At 31.6% G+C, this 23,069-nt stretch overlaps 1 protein-coding gene across 1 annotated transcript; it reads left to right on the top strand.

The window, feature by feature from the left end:
• The first annotated feature begins 14,888 nt into the window (after positions 1-14,888).
• Positions 14,889-19,173, top strand: LOC118044305 (protein NRT1/ PTR FAMILY 4.4). The gene is made up of 5 exons (XM_035052558.2): positions 14,889-15,238; positions 15,676-15,893; positions 16,321-16,761; positions 17,530-17,672; positions 18,040-19,173. The coding sequence occupies exons 1-5, from the start codon at positions 15,097-15,099 to the stop codon at positions 18,923-18,925; spliced, it is 1,830 nt and encodes a 609-aa protein (XP_034908449.1). The 5' UTR covers positions 14,889-15,096; the 3' UTR covers positions 18,926-19,173.
• Positions 19,174-23,069: the final 3,896 nt, after the last annotated feature.

Here is a 23,069-nt window from a genome sequence, read left to right as displayed (position 1 = left end):
CCATCCTTAAACTTCAAAATTCTTTCAATCTTAGCTAAATTAAATAAAATTAAGCATCTTTCTAAATTTCTTCTTCAATTGAAATTTTGATTATGACCCAAAAATTCTCAAACTCAAAATTTGCATATGATACTGAATTATTTGCCAAATTTCAACCTGAACAATATATTTTTTATTTTTATTTTTTTATGATTATTTTTATCACCTAAAAATGAAAAAAATAACAAAATGAATTTATTGAATAGAAATATTATTTGGTTATGAAAAAAAATTTCTTGAGCCAAGACCTACATTTCAAATGAAAGACCAAAGAACATTATAATGAAACTTCTCTTGTCAAATAAAACTCTTTAGCATTGATGTCGACTTTTTGTTATGGTCAAAATTGGTGTCAACCAATCACTTTCTCTCTCCTCATCATTTCTAGAAGTTTCTCTCTACTCTCTTTAACTATTAGAATGAAAAATGAAGAAAATAATTTTTTTTACCAAAATAAAATTTGTCGTTAATGTGTGGTTAACCATAATTGTTTTTCGTGTTTTACATTTTAATCCCTTATCTCTAAATGTTATATTTTTATCATAGTTTCAAGCCAAATATCTTTTAATTAGGCTATAGAAGAGCTTGATTGGAAAAAAAAAAGAGTTAGAACCAAGCATAGACTTTATTAAGATAGGTAAACTAGAGAAACTCCCCCTTCACGAAAACTATATAAGAATCTCAATAATATAAGTGCTTAATTAAACTAGATAAAATAATATTTTTTGATAACTTGAAAATATTTTATTCACGAAAAGTGGACTCATTAGAGGCTTCCAAAACTTTTCCTTACCTTTTTTGGGGAAGATTATTTTTATGAATAACCTTGGTTCATTTAGGGAAAAAAAAAAACAAAATTAAACTAAACTTTGAGATAACAGAATAAGAGAAATAGAAGAGTTAGTACATTGTATAAACTATTTTTTTTTTGGATAGAAAACAAGAAAGCTTTCTCAAATTTATAGGGCCAAACTTTAATTATTAAAAGAAGCTAAAAGGCCTCCTATGTTTACTGTGCATTTATTATTGTACATCTAGATTCATTTATTTTATCCCTTTAAAGATAACACAAATGGCTTTGGAAGTGGGGACATAATAGTTTTTTTCTTTTTTATCATTATTTGCATAGTGAAATTACTACTATGCCTTTGGAGGAAAAAATTAATATACTAATAGCAAGGGCACTTTCATCTTTTTTATTTTAGTTGCACAATAAAATTACCTCACTATCCTTGAATCAAAATTGTCTTTGTCTTAGGTCAAAGGGTGTTTTTATCTTTTCATTTTGGTTTATTTGTAGTTATCCGTTTTGACTAGGAGTAGTTTAGTATTTTTGTATAAAAATATTATTTAATATGAGAAAGGCGGTTGCATGTGAGAATGACATGGATGCTTGTTGGTTCTCCCATGGTTTTTGGATGACATGTACATAGGCATGCATTGGCAAAACTCCAACTTCCATGACAATGTGTTAATCCTCATGGCATCTCCTCCATTACTGGGTGACACATGTGACCAAAATGTGTTGGGTTTTGCGTCGATGACCATTTCATTTTTTCCTTCATTCTTTCCTCTCTCATTCTCTGTTCCAGAGCCAAACATACACATTTTCAAAGCAGGCTTTCAATTTATTTTTCTTTCATATTTGATCTTTATTTTTTTTATTGTTTTTTTTTTAATTCAAGATTAGTCATAGAATTGGAATTCTCTTTCAATTTAGTCTTTCTTTGTTTTTTTCACCTTTCAAATTTGATCCCTATACTTTTTATTTTTATTTTTTAAATTATTCTCTTAATTAAATTATTTTTTCAATTCTATCCCTCAATATTTCAATTCATTTTATTTTATGTCAGATTTAATCTTTATTCTCTTAGCTGATATTTGTTTTGTTTTTAATCATGTTTTTGTTGGAACTTTCTTTTTTGATTTTATTCCTCAAAATTTCATTGATTGAGATTTTGTTAACTGTTAGACCGAGCTGACTAAGATTTTTTTTTTTTTCCATATGCTTTTTTATAGTTGATTTTTGTTATTATCATCCTTCTATAATGTTATCACGATCTCAAATGCCATGCAAAGAGTTTAACGTGTTAACCTTGTTTTGCTCAGGATAAAATTATTTGTTTTAATTTATTTGTTGTTTCTATAGCTTATTTTTTAATTATATTATTAATTAAAATTTACCCTGATTATCAAAAACAAAAAAAAGTTCTTTACTTCTTTAGAAACCAAACTGTCTCCTAAACATATTTTTTGGATTGAAATTTTTTTGGTATGTCCCCTATCATGCGGACCATCAGGGCGGTGTTTGACATCTTGTGGCGGAACTCATTGGTTTTGTTCTCCGAAAGCAATCCGGCGGTGAAGGATCTCTGCCTTTTTCCTAATCACGAGCCTTGCCAAATGCTGAAACCAACCAGGTAGAGACATCTTGACTGCACTATTGATGTTTTGTTGTGTAATAGCATGAAGTGGAATGCTCCAGTTCAAACTCAATGCTCAGAGACTATTTATTTTAATGTATTTTTTTTTTAAAAAAAAAGTTGTACTTAAATTTTTTTATTTTTATTGTTTAGATCGATGTATTAAAGTGAAAAGTGAATATTAAAAAATAAAAAATATTATTTTTATATATTTTAAAATAAAATACATTTTAAAAAACAAACAACACTACATTATAAAACATGCTCGTAACGGTGTTCATCTTTTCAATAAAACAAAAAGGTTTAGTAATTAACCACGTTTTGTAGCAAATGATGTTCTAACAAGAAGACTTTTCTAGCTATGTGCCCATTGATCCTCACCATTTCTTCTTCTTTTTCTTTTTCTTCTTTTAAATAATATAAATATAATTAAAGTTAAGTTTCCACTAGGATAATTTTAAGAATACACAATTATACTGGTTTATGCATTGGAAAGAATATAATAATTTGTTTTAAATATCAAACCAATATCTTGAAATTTCGCATATGATTTTAAGAAAATAACAGCAACAAAAATATTCAGCTAAATTTATCCAAGATATACCCTTAGCATTAAGAAACACACACACACACACACCAAGAACAATGCTTTGGAAGGAAGATTTGAAGTGATTAAGTGAATAAAAAAAAAAATGAAGGTGCCCAAAAGGATGACAAAAAGGGGAAGATTTCGTGTGATCAACTACCTTCACTACCAATCCAATTTTCTTTTGACCCTACCAACTAATCCTTTGACCTTTTGAGAAGAAGTTTAGTAAAGCTGTTTACATAAACAATTAAAAGAAGTTGTAAGAGAGATCTGATAACTTTGGTCGGTTCCATTAATATGTATTTTTTACTCTTTTTTTCAGCTTTAATTCAGCCAAGTGGATGGTCTCGTCTTCTTTACTTTACACACTCAAGAGCCGATGATTTTGTTTATTGGAGTGAGTGAAAGAGGGAGAGAATAGTGCGATTTTGAAATCAAACAAGGGTTGACTTATGCTAGAGAAATTTGAGGGATCATGAAGGTGATAGGCTCCACGAAATATTGTTCAAAGGAGAACTCAATTGCTGGAAAGGTCAACTCTACTAGTGTTTCTCTACCAAATCAATCCCAAGACTTCAGCATAACTCTTTATAACCAAATTTACTCAGAAAGAAAAGGCAATTGATTCAAAGGAAATTGGTATTTAACCTGAAATTTGGATGATTAAACGGTTTTTAGTAATGCGATTGAAATCATGATTTTTTTTAAAATTAAATTTTTTTTATTTAAAATTAATTAATTCTATGTTTTTAGATCATTTTAATATGTTGTTATAAAAAATAATTGTTATAAAATAAAAAAAATATTTTAATATATATCTAATAATAAAAGACTTTAGCCCTCACCATACTTTGACACTCCTCTATAGATATTGGAGAGGGCAGAAACCAAGCCCAATTACTTGGCGTTCATCGTGATGATGATCATCATCATACCTTGTATATTTTTCAAACTGTATCATATGTGTATTGATGAGGAATATGTGGGCCCTCGATTGTTTCCAACGAAGGGACATGATTATATTTTCAATAAATTAGAGATGGATTGTTTTCCATTCAAAACCAAAACAATTTTTTTAAAAAAAGATCAATGCCTTATTTTTCAAGCAAATCGAATTTCAACCAAACATTAACTTCAATAGATGAGAATTCTCTTTGTGGTCTGCAACCTCTTTGCACCTTTTGTTGAATTTTACATTAAAAAAAATTGAATTCAAAAGGAAGACTATATAATAAAAGAGGTAAAGGTCAAAGTGAAAAGAGTTTAAAAGTTGAGAAACCATTGTAACAAATAGAACAACTTTTCATCTCTAAAGGGCATAACAGTTGATAACAGTTGTCCTCAAGAGCGCGATGCTGTGGCAACCTTTCCTAGATGAGTAGAGAGGTCATTAGTTGAATAAGGATTCGTTGTCTAATATTATAATTACTAGAAATCCTAACTGATTTTTAAAAATTATAGGCAAGAAACTAGTTGCTTAAAAAAAAAATATTAGCATCTTTAGCACGTCTTACATGAGATAAACTATGTCGTTTTTCTTTGTTTGTAGTTGCTATAATCTGATGGTGTTTCTTAATTCTATCAGTCTATTATGTCGAGTTTGTTACAATGAACAGATCCTGATTTGTTTAGATCAAGAACTTGGTCTAAAAAATTCAAGATTAAAAAGTTATAAGAAGAAAGCTAACTCATTGACAACTTATATGTTGTGAAAGGGCTAAAGTTAGAAATCTAAAGAGATTTTGTGAGTATTGAAATTTTACTTTTTTCCTTTGGTATTTCAATGTCCTTGACTCTTATATCATGAGACACAAGTTGAAATATCCCTAATTATTGTTGAGGTTTCTTTTAAACAAACTTGAATTTTGGGTATTCTTGCATCATCCTTATATATATATAGTATATTTGGCCATATGCAAACAAAAAAAAAAAATTATTGTAAAATAATTTTTATAAGGCTTTTTTTTTGGCAAGAAATGATTTTTTTGTTTAAATAAAATTGCTACAATAAATCTAAATACATGTTTGTCAAACATACCCTTAAATAAATAAATAAAATCCTTTATAAAAAAGTTGAAAACCAAACAAGACCTCACCCAAATAACCCGAACTTGACCTGATCAGGTTGACTCAAAATCTTTGGTTCGACCGTAAACCAAAATAAAAAGACTAGTATGACAAAAAAAAAAAAATCAAAACAAATAACATATAAAACTTGCAAAACACGATTTTTTTTTTCTTTCAAAAATGGATTAAAACCCAAAAAACTCAAGAACATGAATTATATGCTTAGTAAACATGAATCAAAATCCAGACCAGATGTGAACAATCCAATGACATAAGCAAGTTAAAAATCGATCAATGAATAATAATTAAGTATCAAATATCATTCATTATCAATCAATAATCACGATTTGATTAAAATAGATTTTGGTGCAAAAATAAAACCCTAGGATTAAAACTCAGCAAAATAGTTATTGATGTAAATTAACCCTTGATTATTGATTAATTAAGTCTCGCAAAATTGTTGGTGCAAAGAATCATACCAAAATTGATCGAAATCATGTAGCGAATACAATGTTCTCTCCAAAAACATGAAGAGCAAGAACCTAGAACTGCCTAAAAATACCCCAACTATTGCCATACTTAAAATTTTGCCTTGCAAGCCCCAAAACCAAGCTTTTTTAGTTCAAAAAACCACCTTAACATTGTTTCACATCATGGAGCTAACATAAACAACAAAAAACACTAAATCATCAAAATCATGCCTAATATTCCAATTCCCAAAACTTTCAAATTAAAACAGTAAGTATATTCAATAATTTGGTGTTCAAAACTAGCTTTTTAACATTACATAGAACTCACACAAACCCATAAACTAAGAATATGTATCAAAGCACACTGTCATCTTTGGTAGGTTCCAAAACTACTTCATTCCAAAAAAATACAATCACAAACATATTTTTTTGGCATCCAGTAACATCAATAACAAACTCAAATTAGCATTAAGATAAGAAAAACATCATTTTTATGCATTCGTCAAAATCTTATCTCAACACAATGTAATACCAAAACAAGTTCAAAACATCATTAAATATATGCAAGGAAGAGTTAGAGATCTATCTTATAAACATCACCTGCTAATTTAAAGAAGGTTTAAACATTTAAAGCTTCACTCAATGGTTGTTGTCCCTTTTACTCTTTTTTGCAAGATTTTGTCTCCACATATTTGTACCATTTCAAAGCTAAAAAAACTCTTGTGCTCGGCTCGTCATCCTTCACAACTAGTATCTCTTTATCTATATTTTTCTCTCTTCTTTTTCCAAACACAATTCCATTTTTTCCATTAAAATAAGATATATTACCTCATACTTAATTAATTATGTTATGTGGTACCGTAAAATAAAACAATTAAAATATTTGATGATAAACAAGGAAGTTCTTTTGTAAATAGATATATTGTTGCATTCCTTAAATTAAAATGATGATTAAGAACATAAATTTATTATAAAACTTTTAGTAGCTACATTGAAATGAAAATCCAAATTATTATACTATAGATGGAATATCATATCAATTTAGTATAGTTTTTATACATATATTTATTTCAACTTTAAAGTCCTATAATTAAGAATTAACTTATTTACATACTTCATATCATATATAGCCTATATATAACAAGGTAAAATATTCATTATTGTACATAAAAAGTGTATATAATTATGTATATATTTAATATAGAAAATAAATACAATTGGGTAAATACAAGTCGGATAATATGGAGAAATTTTCTCTTCAACGGAAACAAAATTGCTCCATATTATTTTTCAGCTCTTATGAAATAATCCAAAAGATTATTTCCTTTATTTTCATATTACAACATAATTAGATGTGCCTAACCTTGGGTGCTAAGATTTTTGGTCCAAAACCAAAAAGTCTAAACAATTTTTTTTTAAAAATAACTACTGAAGAGAATTTGATTCATTCTATTAAGAAAGTTTGATGTTGAAGACCGTGGAATTTTTTTTTGGCTAATCGTCAGCCTAAAAGTTTCAGCTAACGCAACATGATCGCAGCCATAATCATGTCCAAGGTGATGAGAAACTTGACAACATCTAAGCTGGCATTGAGTCTGAAAAATTGGCTAACTTTATCATGATCTAATAAACCTTTATATCCGAAGATTTAATGAACTCAACTAAGAAAGAAACTTATTGCCTTAATTCCCCTTAGTTTCCTAACCTACAAATACTTGATGCTTGCATGTATAATGCTCGTGGTATCTCTATTTATCAAAGTATCTTTTGATATTTTTAAAAAATTTAAAATTATTAAAAAACCATCTTAACTTAATAATTTAAATTATTCGATAAAAAAATCTCAAGATATGTTTTATATTATTCTCTAATACACCCTTTCAAATAAAAATTATTTGGACTTGAAACTTGTATATATTTTTATTATTTTGTGATTGATTTTTATCAAATAAATAAAGATAATGAAATTAAAACTCGTAATTGCTTGGTTATCAAAACTTTAATATCTTATTAAATAATTATTTTAATTTAATAATTTAAATTATTATATAAAATTTTAAAATATAATCTATATTATTTTTAACTTGGATACGATATAATACAAAATCTAAGTTTGATCGGGTGGGGACTGACCTCTTTAAAAGGACACGGAAAGATTGAGTCAAATAATACTGCCTCATGAGTTATATATTGTGATTATTGCAATACACTGCTGATAGCTGGCATATATCAGTTCTAACATTTATTTTTATTTTTTTGAAAATATATTCTCACTAAGAACAATTATACTTTTGTAATAATGTGTAAAATATCATGAGATTTAGTTGTTAAAAAACAAATCGGTCGCTGTCTAACTCTATGGAATATAATTAAATCGAAGGAGAATATACCACCACGAGGCACCCAGTGGGTTATGGCCTGTACAGACGCTTTTGCTTAGGCCTCAGGGACAGGACCAAGAAGTGGCGTTCAAAACGGCGAGTATAACGGCCACCGCACCCGGTGTTCACGACAACTATCTATTCAATGTTTGCCACTATCCGATGAACTGTCGTGGCTTTGTTAAAAAGAACCGAAGCTTGATTTTCCACTATGACAGACTCTACGTGGCGTCTTACAGGTGGACGAGTCTTGGCTCTTTCACTGATTGAAGGCTACTGTTGTTTACAGTAGTTGCACATTAATTTGTTGCCCAGTACTATATATTATGTGCTTGCCCTATCCAAAGTCCAAACATTATACCTAAAAAGCATGTGTAGGCTTTATGTCAATAGGTTGGTCCATGACTGTAACGTAAAATGACAAATATTGGATAGGTTCACTCCTCAAGGGAAAGGATATGATGGTTCCATTTCTAATAGTAGAGGGATGGTCAAAAGGTTGATAGGGATCGTAATTTAAAATATTTTTTTAAAATAATATATTTTAATTATTTTAAAAATATTTTTTATATTAACATATCAAAATAATTTGAAAATATAAAAAAATCATATTTAAATAAAAAAATTTAAATTTTTAAAAAGCATAATTTCAATCACTTTTTCAAACATTGTCTAACTTTGAAATATTGTTTTAATGATATCGATATGATAGATGTCCTATATGTTTAGTTTAAAACTATTTTTAATTAAAAATATATTATTTTTTTTATTTTTCAATCGCGTCAATTATAATTTTCAACTATTTCTTTTAACAAATAAATAAAGAGAAAATCAAAATCAAACATTTTCTATTTTCTCTTTATTTTTCTGTGAAAGGAAGTGGTTGAGAAATTTGGTTGATGTTATATATATATATATATATATATATATATATATATATATATATATATAACTTTTATTTATATTTTAAATAAAAAATAATTGATTTTTTCTCAAGTAGCTTTCAATCAAATTAACCCTACCAACGCCAACATTATCGTCCTATTTATATTTCCTTTTTCTTCCTTTGCTCCTCTCTTGTGCCTGTCATAATTGGCAAAAATTTTGTTCCACTCGACTCCATCAAATAATTTACAAGAATTCCCTGGCAATATTGTCACCACATATTTACTTATACTTGTTGATAATAATTCCATATATTTATGAGGAAATTACTTAACTGTCCTTGTACTTCTATTAAATGTCTCACATATATTATCATATATCCACTATTATTTGTATTGCCAAATAATCGTTGACAATCAAACATCTCACCCTAACCATTACAAATGGAGGAGTCAGCATTACCATGCATTAGGGTAAGCGCATTATCATATATGAAAACTACACGCAAAACAGAGCACGAATGAACCCACATCTTCCTACACTCTCTATAAAGAAATGCAGAGGAAGTTGAACTGAGTCGGTAGAGATCCGGTATGGTTAATCTTACGTAGAACAAGATTTGTTGTTTAAATATGAGTCATCCATTAGGCCATGAATTAGAGCCGCTTGAAATGGTATTCAGATGATTTTAAACTCATTTTCAGATAATTGGATCGTTCTTGGTGCAATTGTGTCTAATTGTTGACCTAATTTTAGGGTATTTTATTGATGGTGGATCAACTGACAAATGATGTTGAAGAAGAAGAAGAAGTGGTACACGTAATTGAGAAATTAAAACATGCCATATTTTGAGGCGTAAGTGAGAGCCTAAGTGCAAATATTTACTGAGTCGATGTTACCGCTAAACACAAGAGGATACAACAAGTGATTGCCTAGCCAAGTATTTATTATTGGCTAAGACAAGTATGGAGATAAAAGCCGATTGACTTTCATGGATGTTGTCCTAATGATAAAGTGAAGAGACTTATAAAGTAGTATAATAGACTCTTAGGTAGGAGCAGAGGGCATGCATAGGCTATTGAGTGCGTAGAATCTTGTGTGAGTTCTTGAAATGATGAGCTCTTGAAGGAATTTTAACACTCAACAGTATGAAGAGAAGTGCTTATTGACTTTCATAGGTTACCCCATGATAACAATGGAAAGCTAGTTTGACTTTTTGATGAAGAACGGTGAAGACTCATGGAGTAGCAAGTCACGACGCTTATGCTGGAGTAGAGGACAGGCACACAGACTCCTGGATGAGTAGGTTCTTGTAAGATCAGTGAGCTTTTGATAGAATTGTAACACTCATTTCTCAGAATTGAAGTTATATTCAAATAAACCAGACTCATAATTAAGAGATAGATTGTTGTAAAGATTGTCAGATATCACTCGAACATGAGCTTGGAAGACGACCAACTCAAATCAAGTGGGAGTTTGTGCTTTGTCTACAGCAGGATATTGTTAAGAGTGTGGATATAAATGGCTTGAGGCAAAAGATGCATGCATGGTTGCATGGAAAGCGAAGTCATTAATGAAAGCTAAGATCAAAGATGTTGTATAAAGATGTCGAAGATGGCAGCCATGATAGCTAGAAATGTGCTGGAAACGCAGAGGAGCTGGTGGCTGCCATTATTTACTAAAAACATGGGTGGCTTGTTCCTCATTTTCACCTATAAATAGAGAGCTTATAAGGGTAGAAAATAAACAGCAAAGCTAGCTAGCTAAGCAGTATGGAGAATGAGAGATGCAAGAAAGAATTACACAGGTATTGAGAGAAGAGAGATGTGTTTCTTCTCCTCCATTGTTGCAATTTGTATTTTCTCTTTCTATGGTGAAATGAGTTACTTTTCTATAGCATTGTAAGATGTTCTTTGTTAGTTTACTTACTCTTTGTTTTTCAATTTTCAGCTTATTTTTTTTTTATTGAAAAGAATTCACGTGAAAAAATATTTTCTTAACATATGTCATCTTAAAAACATGTCACTTGTCCAAAATTTAACTAACTTATGAAGAGCTACAAGACATTGTAGTGTATGAACAATTGATCAATCTTTAACTCAATAATCTATACTAAATGGTTTATTATAATGTTATTCTTTTGATATTTGAATTTTTTTTTTTTCATTCAAATAGATTAATTCATGACAATGTCATTTTCAATTTATTTTTTGTCATTATGTTATATTTGAAATTTATGAATTTTACAATATACTCATACATACATACATACATAATATATACACATGGAATTTTTCATCAAAGTTGTAAAAAGATATTTAAATAAATAACTATTACAAGTAACAAATTAGAAAAGTATTTGATATACACACATGGGATTTTGCCACGTTGCGTGTGACTTTAGTCCGTATTTTGAAAGCCATATCTTCCAGCCTTGACAACATAAATAAAAAAGAAAAAAAAAATCCCCTTCGCCACATTTAAAAAAAAAAAGAAAAAAGATCCCCTATGCCACAACACATGTTATCCCAGCTGACACATCAATCAATTTTATTTTATTATTGGCTACAATAATGGCGAATCTTATAAGGGTGCATCCCCAACTAAAAAGAAAAAAAAATAAAAAAAAATGAGGTGCAATCTCTTCTGGATTACAATACTAACGATGGGTCAAATGACTTCTTCGCTAAAGTAGTCCACAGAAGCTTTTTAGGCATCAAAGGTTGACCCATCATCATATCCTTTCTGGACAGGTGTCTTGTGTTGGATGCTGAACAAGGTGCCCATGAGCAACTCTGGGAAGTGCTCTTTCTGAACAGTGTCTCGATAAGGTAGATTTTAAATTTATATTTTAATAATTATAAGTGTTATTATTATTATTATTAAAAGATTATATAATCATTAATTTTAGAGCTTATAAATTTATTTGAGATACATCAAGTTAATTCAAATATCCATATTAATCATAAAAAAAAAAATTTAGCATCAGCCTAAGGTTTTTGTTTTATTAAATATATTTGGGTTTCATATATTTATTTTAGGATTATTATTTATTATTAAAAAAATAAATAATATTTATACCTTATCTAATCAAGTAAGATAATTATTTATATATAAATTTATGTATTTGAATTAATTCGGATTTAATATTCATTAAATTCAGATCAAATTAAGATACCTAATAAATAACTACCGTACCAGCATCATAAATACTAAAGCCTATTATTATTATTATTATTATTATTATTATTAAATAAAGATACTTGGTTGGGGAAGTTACGAGTTCAGGTCACTCTAAGCAGAACAAAACGTGGTCGGAAGAAAAATCATGTGATGCAGTGTCAATGCTCCTTGGTCTACATGTTATCCTCTACGCAATGTTCATTAATTGAAGAGAAGATTCAATTTGACCATCAATTGTTTTTGAAGGCGTGCTCGGATCTTATTATCCTCTGCACAATGTTTCATAGATAGGTAAATTAGATAGGATTCGTCACGAGTTAAGCTGAAGTTTTGAATTTTTTAAAGTAAAAAAGAAAAAGAAAAAGGATAAGTTTCAGGGGCTACTACCTTATTTTAAAAAAGTAAAAAAAAAAAAAAAATTAATACAATTCTAGTCGTAGACCCTATTGGGCTCAATAAAATGATTCCATTAATTATATCATAAAAAAATGATACTAAATAGATTAAATTTAAAAAGAAAAGGTGATAACAATAATATATATATATAATGCTTGCTAAAATAAAAAAATTACGAAGCTCAATTGAAAAAAAAAACTCTATTAAAACATGAAAATAAAAATAAAATAATAATTAAAAATAAAAAAAAAACCAATCCAAGTCAATCTAGGTTAGCATGGTACAATTATGACTCAAGTTGTAAGGTCGAGCTATCCTCATTGAAAAACAATAAAAAAAATATAAAGATGCCCAATTCTTAAAAATCCAAAAAAAAAAAAAAACAAGACAACAAAATGATCACCAAACAAATTAAACAATAACTAACCTAGATAAGGTTGCTAAACCTATGGAATAACCAATAAAATATTTGAGCTAACTTGGAAAAACTTGTTAGACATGCGATCTAGATCGTGAGATTAAGATAACATCGTAAAAAGAAAAGTAAAAAAAAGTTATGAAGCTTAGTCTTCAACAAATCCAATATTGAATGATAAAAAAAATAGTATAAATAAAAGATTAAAAAAAAAAGATCGATGTCAATTTGAGTTTACATTTCATACCCATAACATGAGACTATGATCATAATAACAAAAAATATTATGAAACCTAATTCCTAACCAACATAATGTTTAAGGATAAAATTGAGAAAAAATAATTTTAAAAAAGATCTAAAAGATAGCTATTAAAAGAATGAGGACCAATATTTTTTTTATTTTTAATTATTTTAAAAAGATTCTGAAAATAATAAAAACAATGCAAATATATCAAAAATATATTTTTTTGGATTTTTTTGTTATTTTTTGCTATCTTTTGAATTTTTTTCAAAACAATATGAGAAAAGAGGTAAAAAATCGAGTTATGACATAATCCATAATTTCTTTCATTTTAACACACCTAAGTTATAAAATCAAAATCAATTACATTAAATTACAAACAATTTCAAATTTACCCAAATCACAAACAAACCCTAAAATAAAAATCAAATTTTTAAATCTCTATGAAAACGTTGCAAAACACTAAAATATATAAGAAAATTATACTACAAATAACAATACATTAACTTAAAATATAAATAAGTAGGTTTGTTTTTTTGGTATAAAGAGTATTTGGAGAAAATTTTATCAAGACAATGATGTTGACACTACAAAATATTGAGTAAATTTGTAATCATGACACTTAGATTTGTGCCAAAATAGGAAGGAGAGGTTTTTGTTATTATAAAAGAAAGAGAGGAACAAGGAGGAGGGGAGAATGGGAATTGTTACCGATTATAACACTTTTAGATTTATTAATAAAATTATTGACAATAATTTTATTGGTTATTGATAACGTGGATAATAATTTTGTTGGTTAGTGATAACATGTCATTTTGGTGATAAATTCACTAACAAAACTTTATTTATTTATTTATTTTATAATTAATTTATTTTATTGATATTTACCAAAAAAATAATTTCATCACTATTATAATTGAGAATTTTGAACCGTAATATCATGCCCCTATAATAATCAGAAAATACTAATAAAAAAATATTTTTTAGTAATTCTGTCAATATTAGACAATTTTATGGTAGTGTTGCGCGTAAACTTGAGATTTTAATCAACAAAGAATGAAATGCATTTTATATTAATACCTTTTTGTCGTTCACAACTTTAACCTGAAAATTCAATGCATTCATAATTTACCTGCACATTTGCCCCACTTTAAAAATTGGAGTTCAAATTCACTATTTGTGAAACAGAAGCAAACACAATGAATTTCTGACAAATAATAAATAAGTAAACAAGCAAGTTGAGATAATTTTATTAGCTACTGTAAATGAGCACCCATAAGATATCATTCGATTTTGGACCTCAATATCAAGAAAATTTCATAGACACAAATTGAAACCTAGAAAATATATAAATGCATGGCCAGGCACACTCTCTCAAAACACAATTAGAGAGCACAAAGTAAGTGGAACTAATGCTCCACTTGGGTGGTAAATATGGCCCATACATATATGCCACTTCAAGAGATGACATACTAACTACATTGGCCATGATTCACGAGCGTCTGGCTTGTATTTGGCTACTTGTACGGTCCATTGTACCCAGATAATTGCACACCAATCTACGGTCAGTGGAAAGACATTTCTAGACTTTAGTTTATATGCTTAGCTAGTTACTGTGGATTGTTTGTGGGGGGTGTCTTGCTTAGCTAAGTTTTTGAGCAAATCATGGGACCATGCCACCATAGTGCAGTACTAGCTCGTGAGTCTGTTGACGAGGAGTGCTGAAAGAGAGAAAAAATCGGGAGCGAGGAAATGAAGGATAACATTATAAATATGGGGGCTAACCATCTTCTTAGCTTGTCTCAAAATCATAAAAGCAGTCCCTTTGAAGATAAGTTAAAAGCTTTTATTGATTCAGCATAATATAATAGTATTTTTTTTTCTTGGATTTGGAGTTTGTCAAGTAGTGTTCTTCTTTCTTGTGTCTAATAGACGAGGTATATTGATATATAAAGATCACTAATTCTTAGATAGAACAGAGAGGTTTTAAGACACGGAATATTAACTATGGATGGTAGTGTGGAGAAGACGAGACTGAAGTTTAAACAAGATTCCTTGTCTGGTGCTGTGGAGGAGACGTCTGTTGATTGGAGAGGCAGAATCTGCAAGTCTAAGCATGGTGGAATGGCTGCTGCTGTTTTCGTTCTTGGTTTCTCTCTCTCTCCCTCTCTCTCTCCCCCCCTCCCACCTCCCTTTAAGTTATATTTTTGTGCATATATATGTACTTAGTTAATAGTTATACACATCATAAAAATTCCTCACCATATATCTTTTAAAATATTGCGCTTGTCTCCATGCATGCCTGGTTTGTAACTCTCTCGTTTCTCTATAAGAACTGAAGAACAGTGAGGTTTCACAAACTATGAAGTGGTTAGTGGTCTACAGGTTCCCCCACAGTATATAACCTTGTTTCGGCAAGGCTATATGATTGATTTTGTTATTGGGTTCGGTGTGGTATTCCTTGTCTTTTATTTTAATACTGTATTTAAATTCTTGTTTCTTTTAGCAGTTAAATAATCATACATAAAAACAAGACAGGATTTTCATTAGAAAAAAGTGACATTTTCACTGTTTGCTATGATTCAGGGCTTCAAGCTTTTGAGATGATGGGAATTGCTGCTGTTGGGAACAATCTCATTACATATGTGTTCAATGACATGCACTTTCCTTTGTCAAAGTCCGCGAACATAGTCACGAACTTTGTAGGAACTATCTTCCTCCTATCCCTCCTTGGTGGGTTCCTCTCAGATTCTTACCTTGGGAGCTTTTGGACCATGCTCATCTTTGGGTTTGTGGAGCTCTCTGTAAGTACTCCTTTTTTCTTCCGACATTATCTTTTATTTTGTACTGTCTAAATCTTTTAAAACTCAAACACTATCTACAAGTTGCCTATCTAAGATTCTTTTGTCTGTCTAGAAATATAGAGGCCCCTACATTTCATTATCCTTCAAAATAATCTTACCGTAAATAAGAAATCTATTGAACATCCCGCATCCCGCATAAGTTGAATATCCTCGTCATTCCATTCTTATATATATATATATATATATATATATATATATATATATATATATATATAGAAGAATCCCCGTGTTGTATTCTTTTTTATTATTTTCCTATAATTGTTTTCTGGGCCCGAAGGAGCTAAGAAATTCCCACATGAAAAATATTTATTCAATCATTCTTCTTTGAAGTATTCGCCACCATTAATCCCCCGCCCCCATGCTACAGGGTTTCATATTATTGTCCGTTCAAGCCCATCTCCCTCAGTTGAGGCCACCTAGCTGTGATATGGTATCTGATGGAGTTGACTGTGTGGAGGCCAAGGGCTACAAGGCTTTGATATTCTTTTTGGCACTCTACTTGGTGGCTCTAGGAAGTGGATGTCTAAAACCAAACATAATTTCTCACGGGGCAGACCAGTTCAAGAAGGAAGACCCCAAGCAATCCAAGAAGCTCTCCACCTACTTCAATGTAGCCTATTTTGCTTTCTGCATTGGAGAGCTTATTGCCCTAACAGTTCTTGTTTGGGTCCAAACCCATTCAGGAATGGATGTTGGTTTGGGAGTCTCTGCTGCTGCCATGGCTGTAGGATTGATTTGCTTGATTTCAGGTTCATTTTCGTACAGGAACAAGCCTCCTAAAGGAAGTATCTTCACTCCATTTGCTCAGGTAATCTCATTTTCCTTTCTTCTTTAACTTTGAATGCTTTAGACTTTTTATGTTTAATTTTACAAGTTAGGAAGGCTTTTTACCTCTGGGTTGTGAGCAAAAAGCTTGCAAGTCTGCTTTTCCTACTTAACTCTTTTCCCCCCTTTGATTTAAGCTTAACCTGAACCTAAGTCCATCCCTCTCCCTCTTGCTTTAAAATAGAAAAGTGTGTGGAGAAAAGTTGTTTTTTTTTTTTTTTTTTAAACTTTTGATTGACTATATATCCACCAGTTTCTTTATCTCCAATTGCTATCAGATTTTCCTTTTGCCTGATAATTCAACATCTTTTGTAATTTTTCTGTGGCTCAGGTTTTATTTGTTGTTTCTTTTCTTGGTTCAGATTCAATCTTTGTGATTATAGAACTAACTAGTGCATGTAATTTGACTAATCAAAGGCTATGTGTGGTTTCCTTTCCCAGATTAAAATAACATTAATCCTTAACATTTAATATTACAATTAGCTTTATTTAATATAAAGGGCATACAGCTTAGTGATCTATGTTATGACTTCATGCACCATGGCCTTGATGCACATCTGATTCATAGATCGCATCCTGCGCCTCGTTTTTATTCCTTAAAAAAAAAAAAAAGCTAGTCGGCATCACCATATATATGCCGCCGTCCATGATCAACCTGCTTTGTTATTTTAAAATTTTTAATTTTTCAATATATGTCTACAATTGTTTGTCTCCTTTAATTCTTTGATTAATTTTCTATTCTCCTCATTAGGTTTTTGTTGCTGCAATAACAAAAAGAAAGCAAATCTGTCCCTCGAACGCACAGATGCTTCATGGCTGCCACAACAATGTGTCAAGCCACGTCCCAGCAACGTCAGCTGATGCCAGCAACCTGCTTCATACTGAAAAGTTCAGGTAGGATACCAAAAATGAAATCAAGATTTTATAATTGTAATTTCAAAATTTCATTGATTTGTGATAATTTTGCTCATTTTAATTTGATCATGTCAATGCAACAACACTGAGTGTCTAGCCTAATCAAGTAGATCTATATATGTAGAGACTTTTCCATTGTTTTTGGCTAATATTTTAGTAAAAAAAAAATTGAGATTATATGTCGAAAAGATAAAGGTGACAAGACATAAAATAAATATGTTTATAAAATCATTTTTCAATAAATTTATTAAAATATAAACTATAAAAAGAAATATCTTTTTTTATTATTGTCTATGCTGTCTAATTGTAATTTTTTTTAATGGTTGAATTCTTCAAATTACTACAGGTTCCTGGATAAGGCCTGTATCAGAGTCCAAGATGGAAGTGAGGCAAGTGAGAGTACCTGGAGATTATGCACAGTGGCCCAGGTGGAGCAAGTGAAGATACTCATCTCAGTCATTCCCATATTTTCCTGCACTATCATTTTCAACACCATTTTAGCACAGCTTCAAACTTTCTCTGTTCAACAAGGAAGTGCCATGAACACCCGGATCACAAAAAGCTTCAAAATCCCTCCAGCTTCACTTCAATCCATCCCTTACATCATGCTTATCTTTGTTGTCCCTCTCTATGAAACTGTCTTTGTACCATTTGCCCGAAGAATCACCGGGAAAGATTCTGGAATCACTCCTCTGCAAAGGGTTGGCGTTGGACTCTTTATCGCAACATTTTCCATGGTTTCAGCGGCAGTAATTGAAAGGAAGAGAAGAACCTCAGCTCTGGATCATCAGGAAACGTTGTCCATATTTTGGATTGCTCCCCAATTTCTCATTTTTGGTCTCTCAGAGATGTTCACTGCAGTGGGTCTTATAGAGTTCTTCTACAAACAGTCCTTGGAAGGGATGCAATCCTTTCTAACTGCCATGACTTATTGCTCATACTCATTTGGCTTCTACCTGAGCTCCCTCCTTGTTTCTCTAGTGAACAAAATTACCTCCAGCTCTTCCAGTGGTGGCTGGCTTAGTGACAATGACCTGAACAAAGACAAGCTAGACCTTTTCTATTGGTTACTAGCTGTCCTAAGTCTCATCAACTTCTTTAATTATCTTTTTTGGTCAAAATGGTATTCTTACAATCCATCTCTATCACACGATCGCTCTCTTGGACAAGACATGGAGAGCCAAAACTTCAACTCTTCTAAGCGTGTTGGACCTGAAAATACTATATCTTGAAATAATGATTTTACTTTAGTTTTCCCTTGACCTATATGTCTTACTATTGTATATTGTAGAGCAAGTGAACCCTAGGTAAGATTTTTAATTAAGTTGCGGACAACACGATCCGTTTGTTTCTGTGTAGCACCACAAAAACAAACATAATCTTAGTGTATATTTGTTTGTGTGGTCAATCACGCGGCATAAACAGACAGACCCTTGGTACACCAGCTAGATTGATATATAAATGCAGCGTTTCCCTTCAACTTTCCTTCAATGTTCACATAATTTGACCGCGTAAGGCAGCCTGCGGAGGGTCCCAAGTTCTTTTTAAATTGATTCTAAGTATCTGTAAGGAAGTTAGGTCTAATCCCATCAACTACTAGATTCAATGCACTCTCCCAGAGTGATCCTCCTTTTCTTCATTGGCTTCTTTTTGTGATCATGTGTAAGGATGTCCTCCTCTCTCTCTCCCTCTCTTTTTCTCTTTTGTTGCAGAAAGGATGTAAGTGGTGGGGTTGTGCTTTATGCTTTCGTTAGTTGAAAGAATAGTATTTTTAAAGCACTTGTAGCCTATAATGTATGATGATGGTTCCGATCGAAATTTGCAACATGACATTTATTCCTGGCCTTACGAGATAAAGCAAAACCACTTGAAAAGGTTAAGATCGGGAAGAAACTTGACTTAAACTCTTGCATCTTATCTTTACACAGAAACATGTCTGGTACATGTTTTAGGCCCCCTCCTCCCTTGCAAATGCCTGGCAATGTTACTGTCTTCCTACCACCACTGGTCTAGGTGAGGGTGTTTGCCATCATAATGTCCATTTTCTAGCTTGCTAATATACTCCAGGGGACCCCACGAGCAACTATTTTTACCAACATGATTTGGTCCACATGGTTAAATGATGGCCACAATCCAAGGCCAAAAGCATAGCTTAAGCACTAAGGTAGCTTAACCTTTATATTTTACAAGCTAGAATGGCTAGTGAAAATTGGCTAATACCTTTCGGATAGATTCAACTAATTATTATATTTTTATTAAGAGCATGTTTGGAATCAATTCTTTGCTGTAAATCAATTCAATTATGATATTTGATTTGAATTTAGTTGATAAATAAATTGAATTAAATGTTTAGAAAAGATAAAACTCAATTTATTTTGTTTTTTATATTACTCCCATTACTTTTATCTTATTTCTTCAAAAAAAATTAAAAAAGGGTATTTTGGTAAAGTTAGTTTTTAGATTAAATTTCTCAATTTTAAAATTTTAAAACAAAAGAGTTAACTTCTGATTTATTTTTTGTAGTATTTTTAGAGATTGATATTAATTTCTTGTTCTTAACACTTAAAAATATTTTAAATTTAAAATTTTATTAAAACCTCTTAATTGAATTTAATTTAGGAAATTCTGAACAGTAAAATATCCTTTATTTGTAATCAAATTTCAATTTCACCTGCTTAAAAAAAATTAGAAGTTCATTTGACAAGGTTAGTTTGGATGAAAGCATCTAACGAGCACATTCATCTTGAACATTTTGATGTTCTGAATGGAAGGACTGAAACAGAGTCGTTTAATTACCACAAAGACTAAATGGATGATGTTAGCACAAAATTGATAATGAAGTAATATATTACAGTTTAAATGCATAAACCTCCACTTTTGTATAAGCATTACTTTCAACCTAGAAGTCTAAACTAACAGATTATGAGGTCAATTTGTGTATAAACATTTTATTTTTCTATTGTTTTTTAACGTAGAATAACTATTATTCATCTTTAATATTTCCATATCAGGTGAAAAATATAATTTTGATAATATTTAATAGATACTAAAACAAGAGTAAATCATCATCTCTGAGATTCCAATTTGTGACCTTGTAGGCTCTGAAAAACCTTAGGGAAAAAGGCAAAGACTTTAATAATCATTTGAAAGTTCATACAAAACCAGGGGAAGGCCGATCTAATTAATTTGCATTGGACTCCAGTAACCATATTTTAGGTTGGAGTCTTCTGTGGTACATTTCGGCCCTGAGATCGTTTGGTTCTGGAAAACTCAAAGTAACCCACAGGGTCACTACAAGATTTCACAGTTTTACCAACGGAAATATTCCGTCGGTGTGTGATAGAAAGTTTGTCGGTAAATTATTTACCGACTATATTACCGACGGAATACGCCAGTCGAAATACCTTTTGTCGGTGATTCCACATTCCGTCGCTATATCGGTCGAAAATACAAAAAAAACATTTACCGACGGACCGTGCGCGCCAAAAAAAAAAGTTTCCCACTTGGAATATACCGACGGAATATTTTCCGTCGGTGTTATGTAAATACCGACAGACTAAATCCGTCGGTAAAAATGTCGGTGATATTATATACCGACCGAATATTTCCGTCTGTAAATTAGTCGGTATTTACATTATACCGACGGATTATTTCCGTCGGTGAATATGTCGGTGATGGGATGGAATACCGACCGAATCTGTCTGTCTGAATATTCATCGGTGATGGTGGCAGACACTGTCCAATGCCGACGGAGTTATTCCGTCGGTAAATCCCTGTGTAATTTTTTTTTTAATTTTTTAGAAAAAATAATATAAATTAATGGTAATACAAACCAATTATGCAAATAAAATTTATATTAAGCAACAAAAAATCAAAGTTAAATAATATTCATTACAAAATGAATGTGTTTCAAAAAAACATTAAACAAAATTTTAAATGTAAATAATGTTTATTAAAAATTAATATAAAGGTGGTGGAGGAGGAGGAGGAGGAGGAGGAGGCTGGGGGTTAGGCGGCCAAAAAGGATTAGGCGCACATGTTCCACCTTGTGTCATGTTCATGACCATTTGGCGAAGCTTTTCATAGGCCACTCTTTGTTGTTCAGACTCTGCTCTGTGTTGTTCGTTTGCCAATCTTTGCTCTTCTTTGAGTTGTGTGTACGCCTCTGATAGGTGGTCGCACCTTTGCCGCAAGGCCACGGACTCCTTAGATTGGGAGCTCGATACAGATTGGGAGCTTCCAACGGTTGAAGCAGTACCGGTCGACCGCAAGTTGGCGGCGGTAGTGTTGGAGAGCCCATAAACCCGATTTTTATCGAGTCCACCTGACGATCCAGCCTCCATCCACAAATCCGGATCGAATTCTGGATGGGTCGAAGGATCGTCCCCGTATCTCTCTCTCAACCAATTATTATAGGTCTCCTAAAAAAACAAAATCATCATATTCAATTTAATAAACATAATAATAACTTACAAAATAAAATGGTTGAACAAACATACCACAAACTGTTGAGCACGGTTGTCAACAAACTGTTGCGTCCCCTTTTGGCGGTCATGACTCCGCACGTGCGTCTCCACAAACAGCTCCATAGGGCTCGACTCACGTCCAAGAGACATAGCCTATAATGAAAAAAAATTATTAACAACAAATTAATTGAACAATATATTTCATTTAAATTAATCTTACCATCCGTTTCGCATGTGCAACAAACAAAACGGAGCCGCCGGTGTGCGTTGTCACCGAGCCATGAATTGGCCGATTCTGGTTGCCAGCACTGGACTGTGAGCGTCGAGTGCGCTAGCGTGAATGCCTTGTTGTTTTCCATGCAGTATGGACATGCGAGTTTCTCATGCGTGCATCAACCAGAAAGCATTCCATAAGCTGGACATAAGGAAATTTTGTTTCCTCGATATATCATAAGTCAGAGATCCGGAGGACCACAACTGCGCCAGCTCATCTATCAACGGTCGAAGACAAACATCTATATTCCGCCCCGGGCTGCTTGGACCGGGTATGACAGTAGATAGAAACATGAACTCTGGCCTCATACACATTCCCGGTGGCAAGTTATAAACTGTGAGAATGACCGGCCAACAAGAATAGGGAGCAGCAAATGACCCAAATGGGTTGAACCCGTCTGTACACAACCCAAGTCGGACATTTCTTGATTCAGCATAAAAGTCAGGATGCACACTGTTAAAGCGTTTCCATGCTTCGCCGTCAGAAGGATGCACCATCACATCATCAACGGCATTGTGTGTTTGGTGCCATGTCATGTGCTCAGCAGGCCTTGGTGACATAAATAAACTCTGCAGTCTAGGTGTGATCGGGAAATATCTAAGTTTTTTATATGCCACTAGAGTCTTCCCCATGCCA

This window comes from Populus alba, chromosome 19, assembly GCF_005239225.2.
Source record: "Populus alba chromosome 19, ASM523922v2, whole genome shotgun sequence".
Classification (NCBI taxonomy): Eukaryota; Viridiplantae; Streptophyta; class Magnoliopsida; order Malpighiales; family Salicaceae; genus Populus; species Populus alba.
This window is presented reverse-complemented; position numbering and strand designations above follow the sequence as displayed.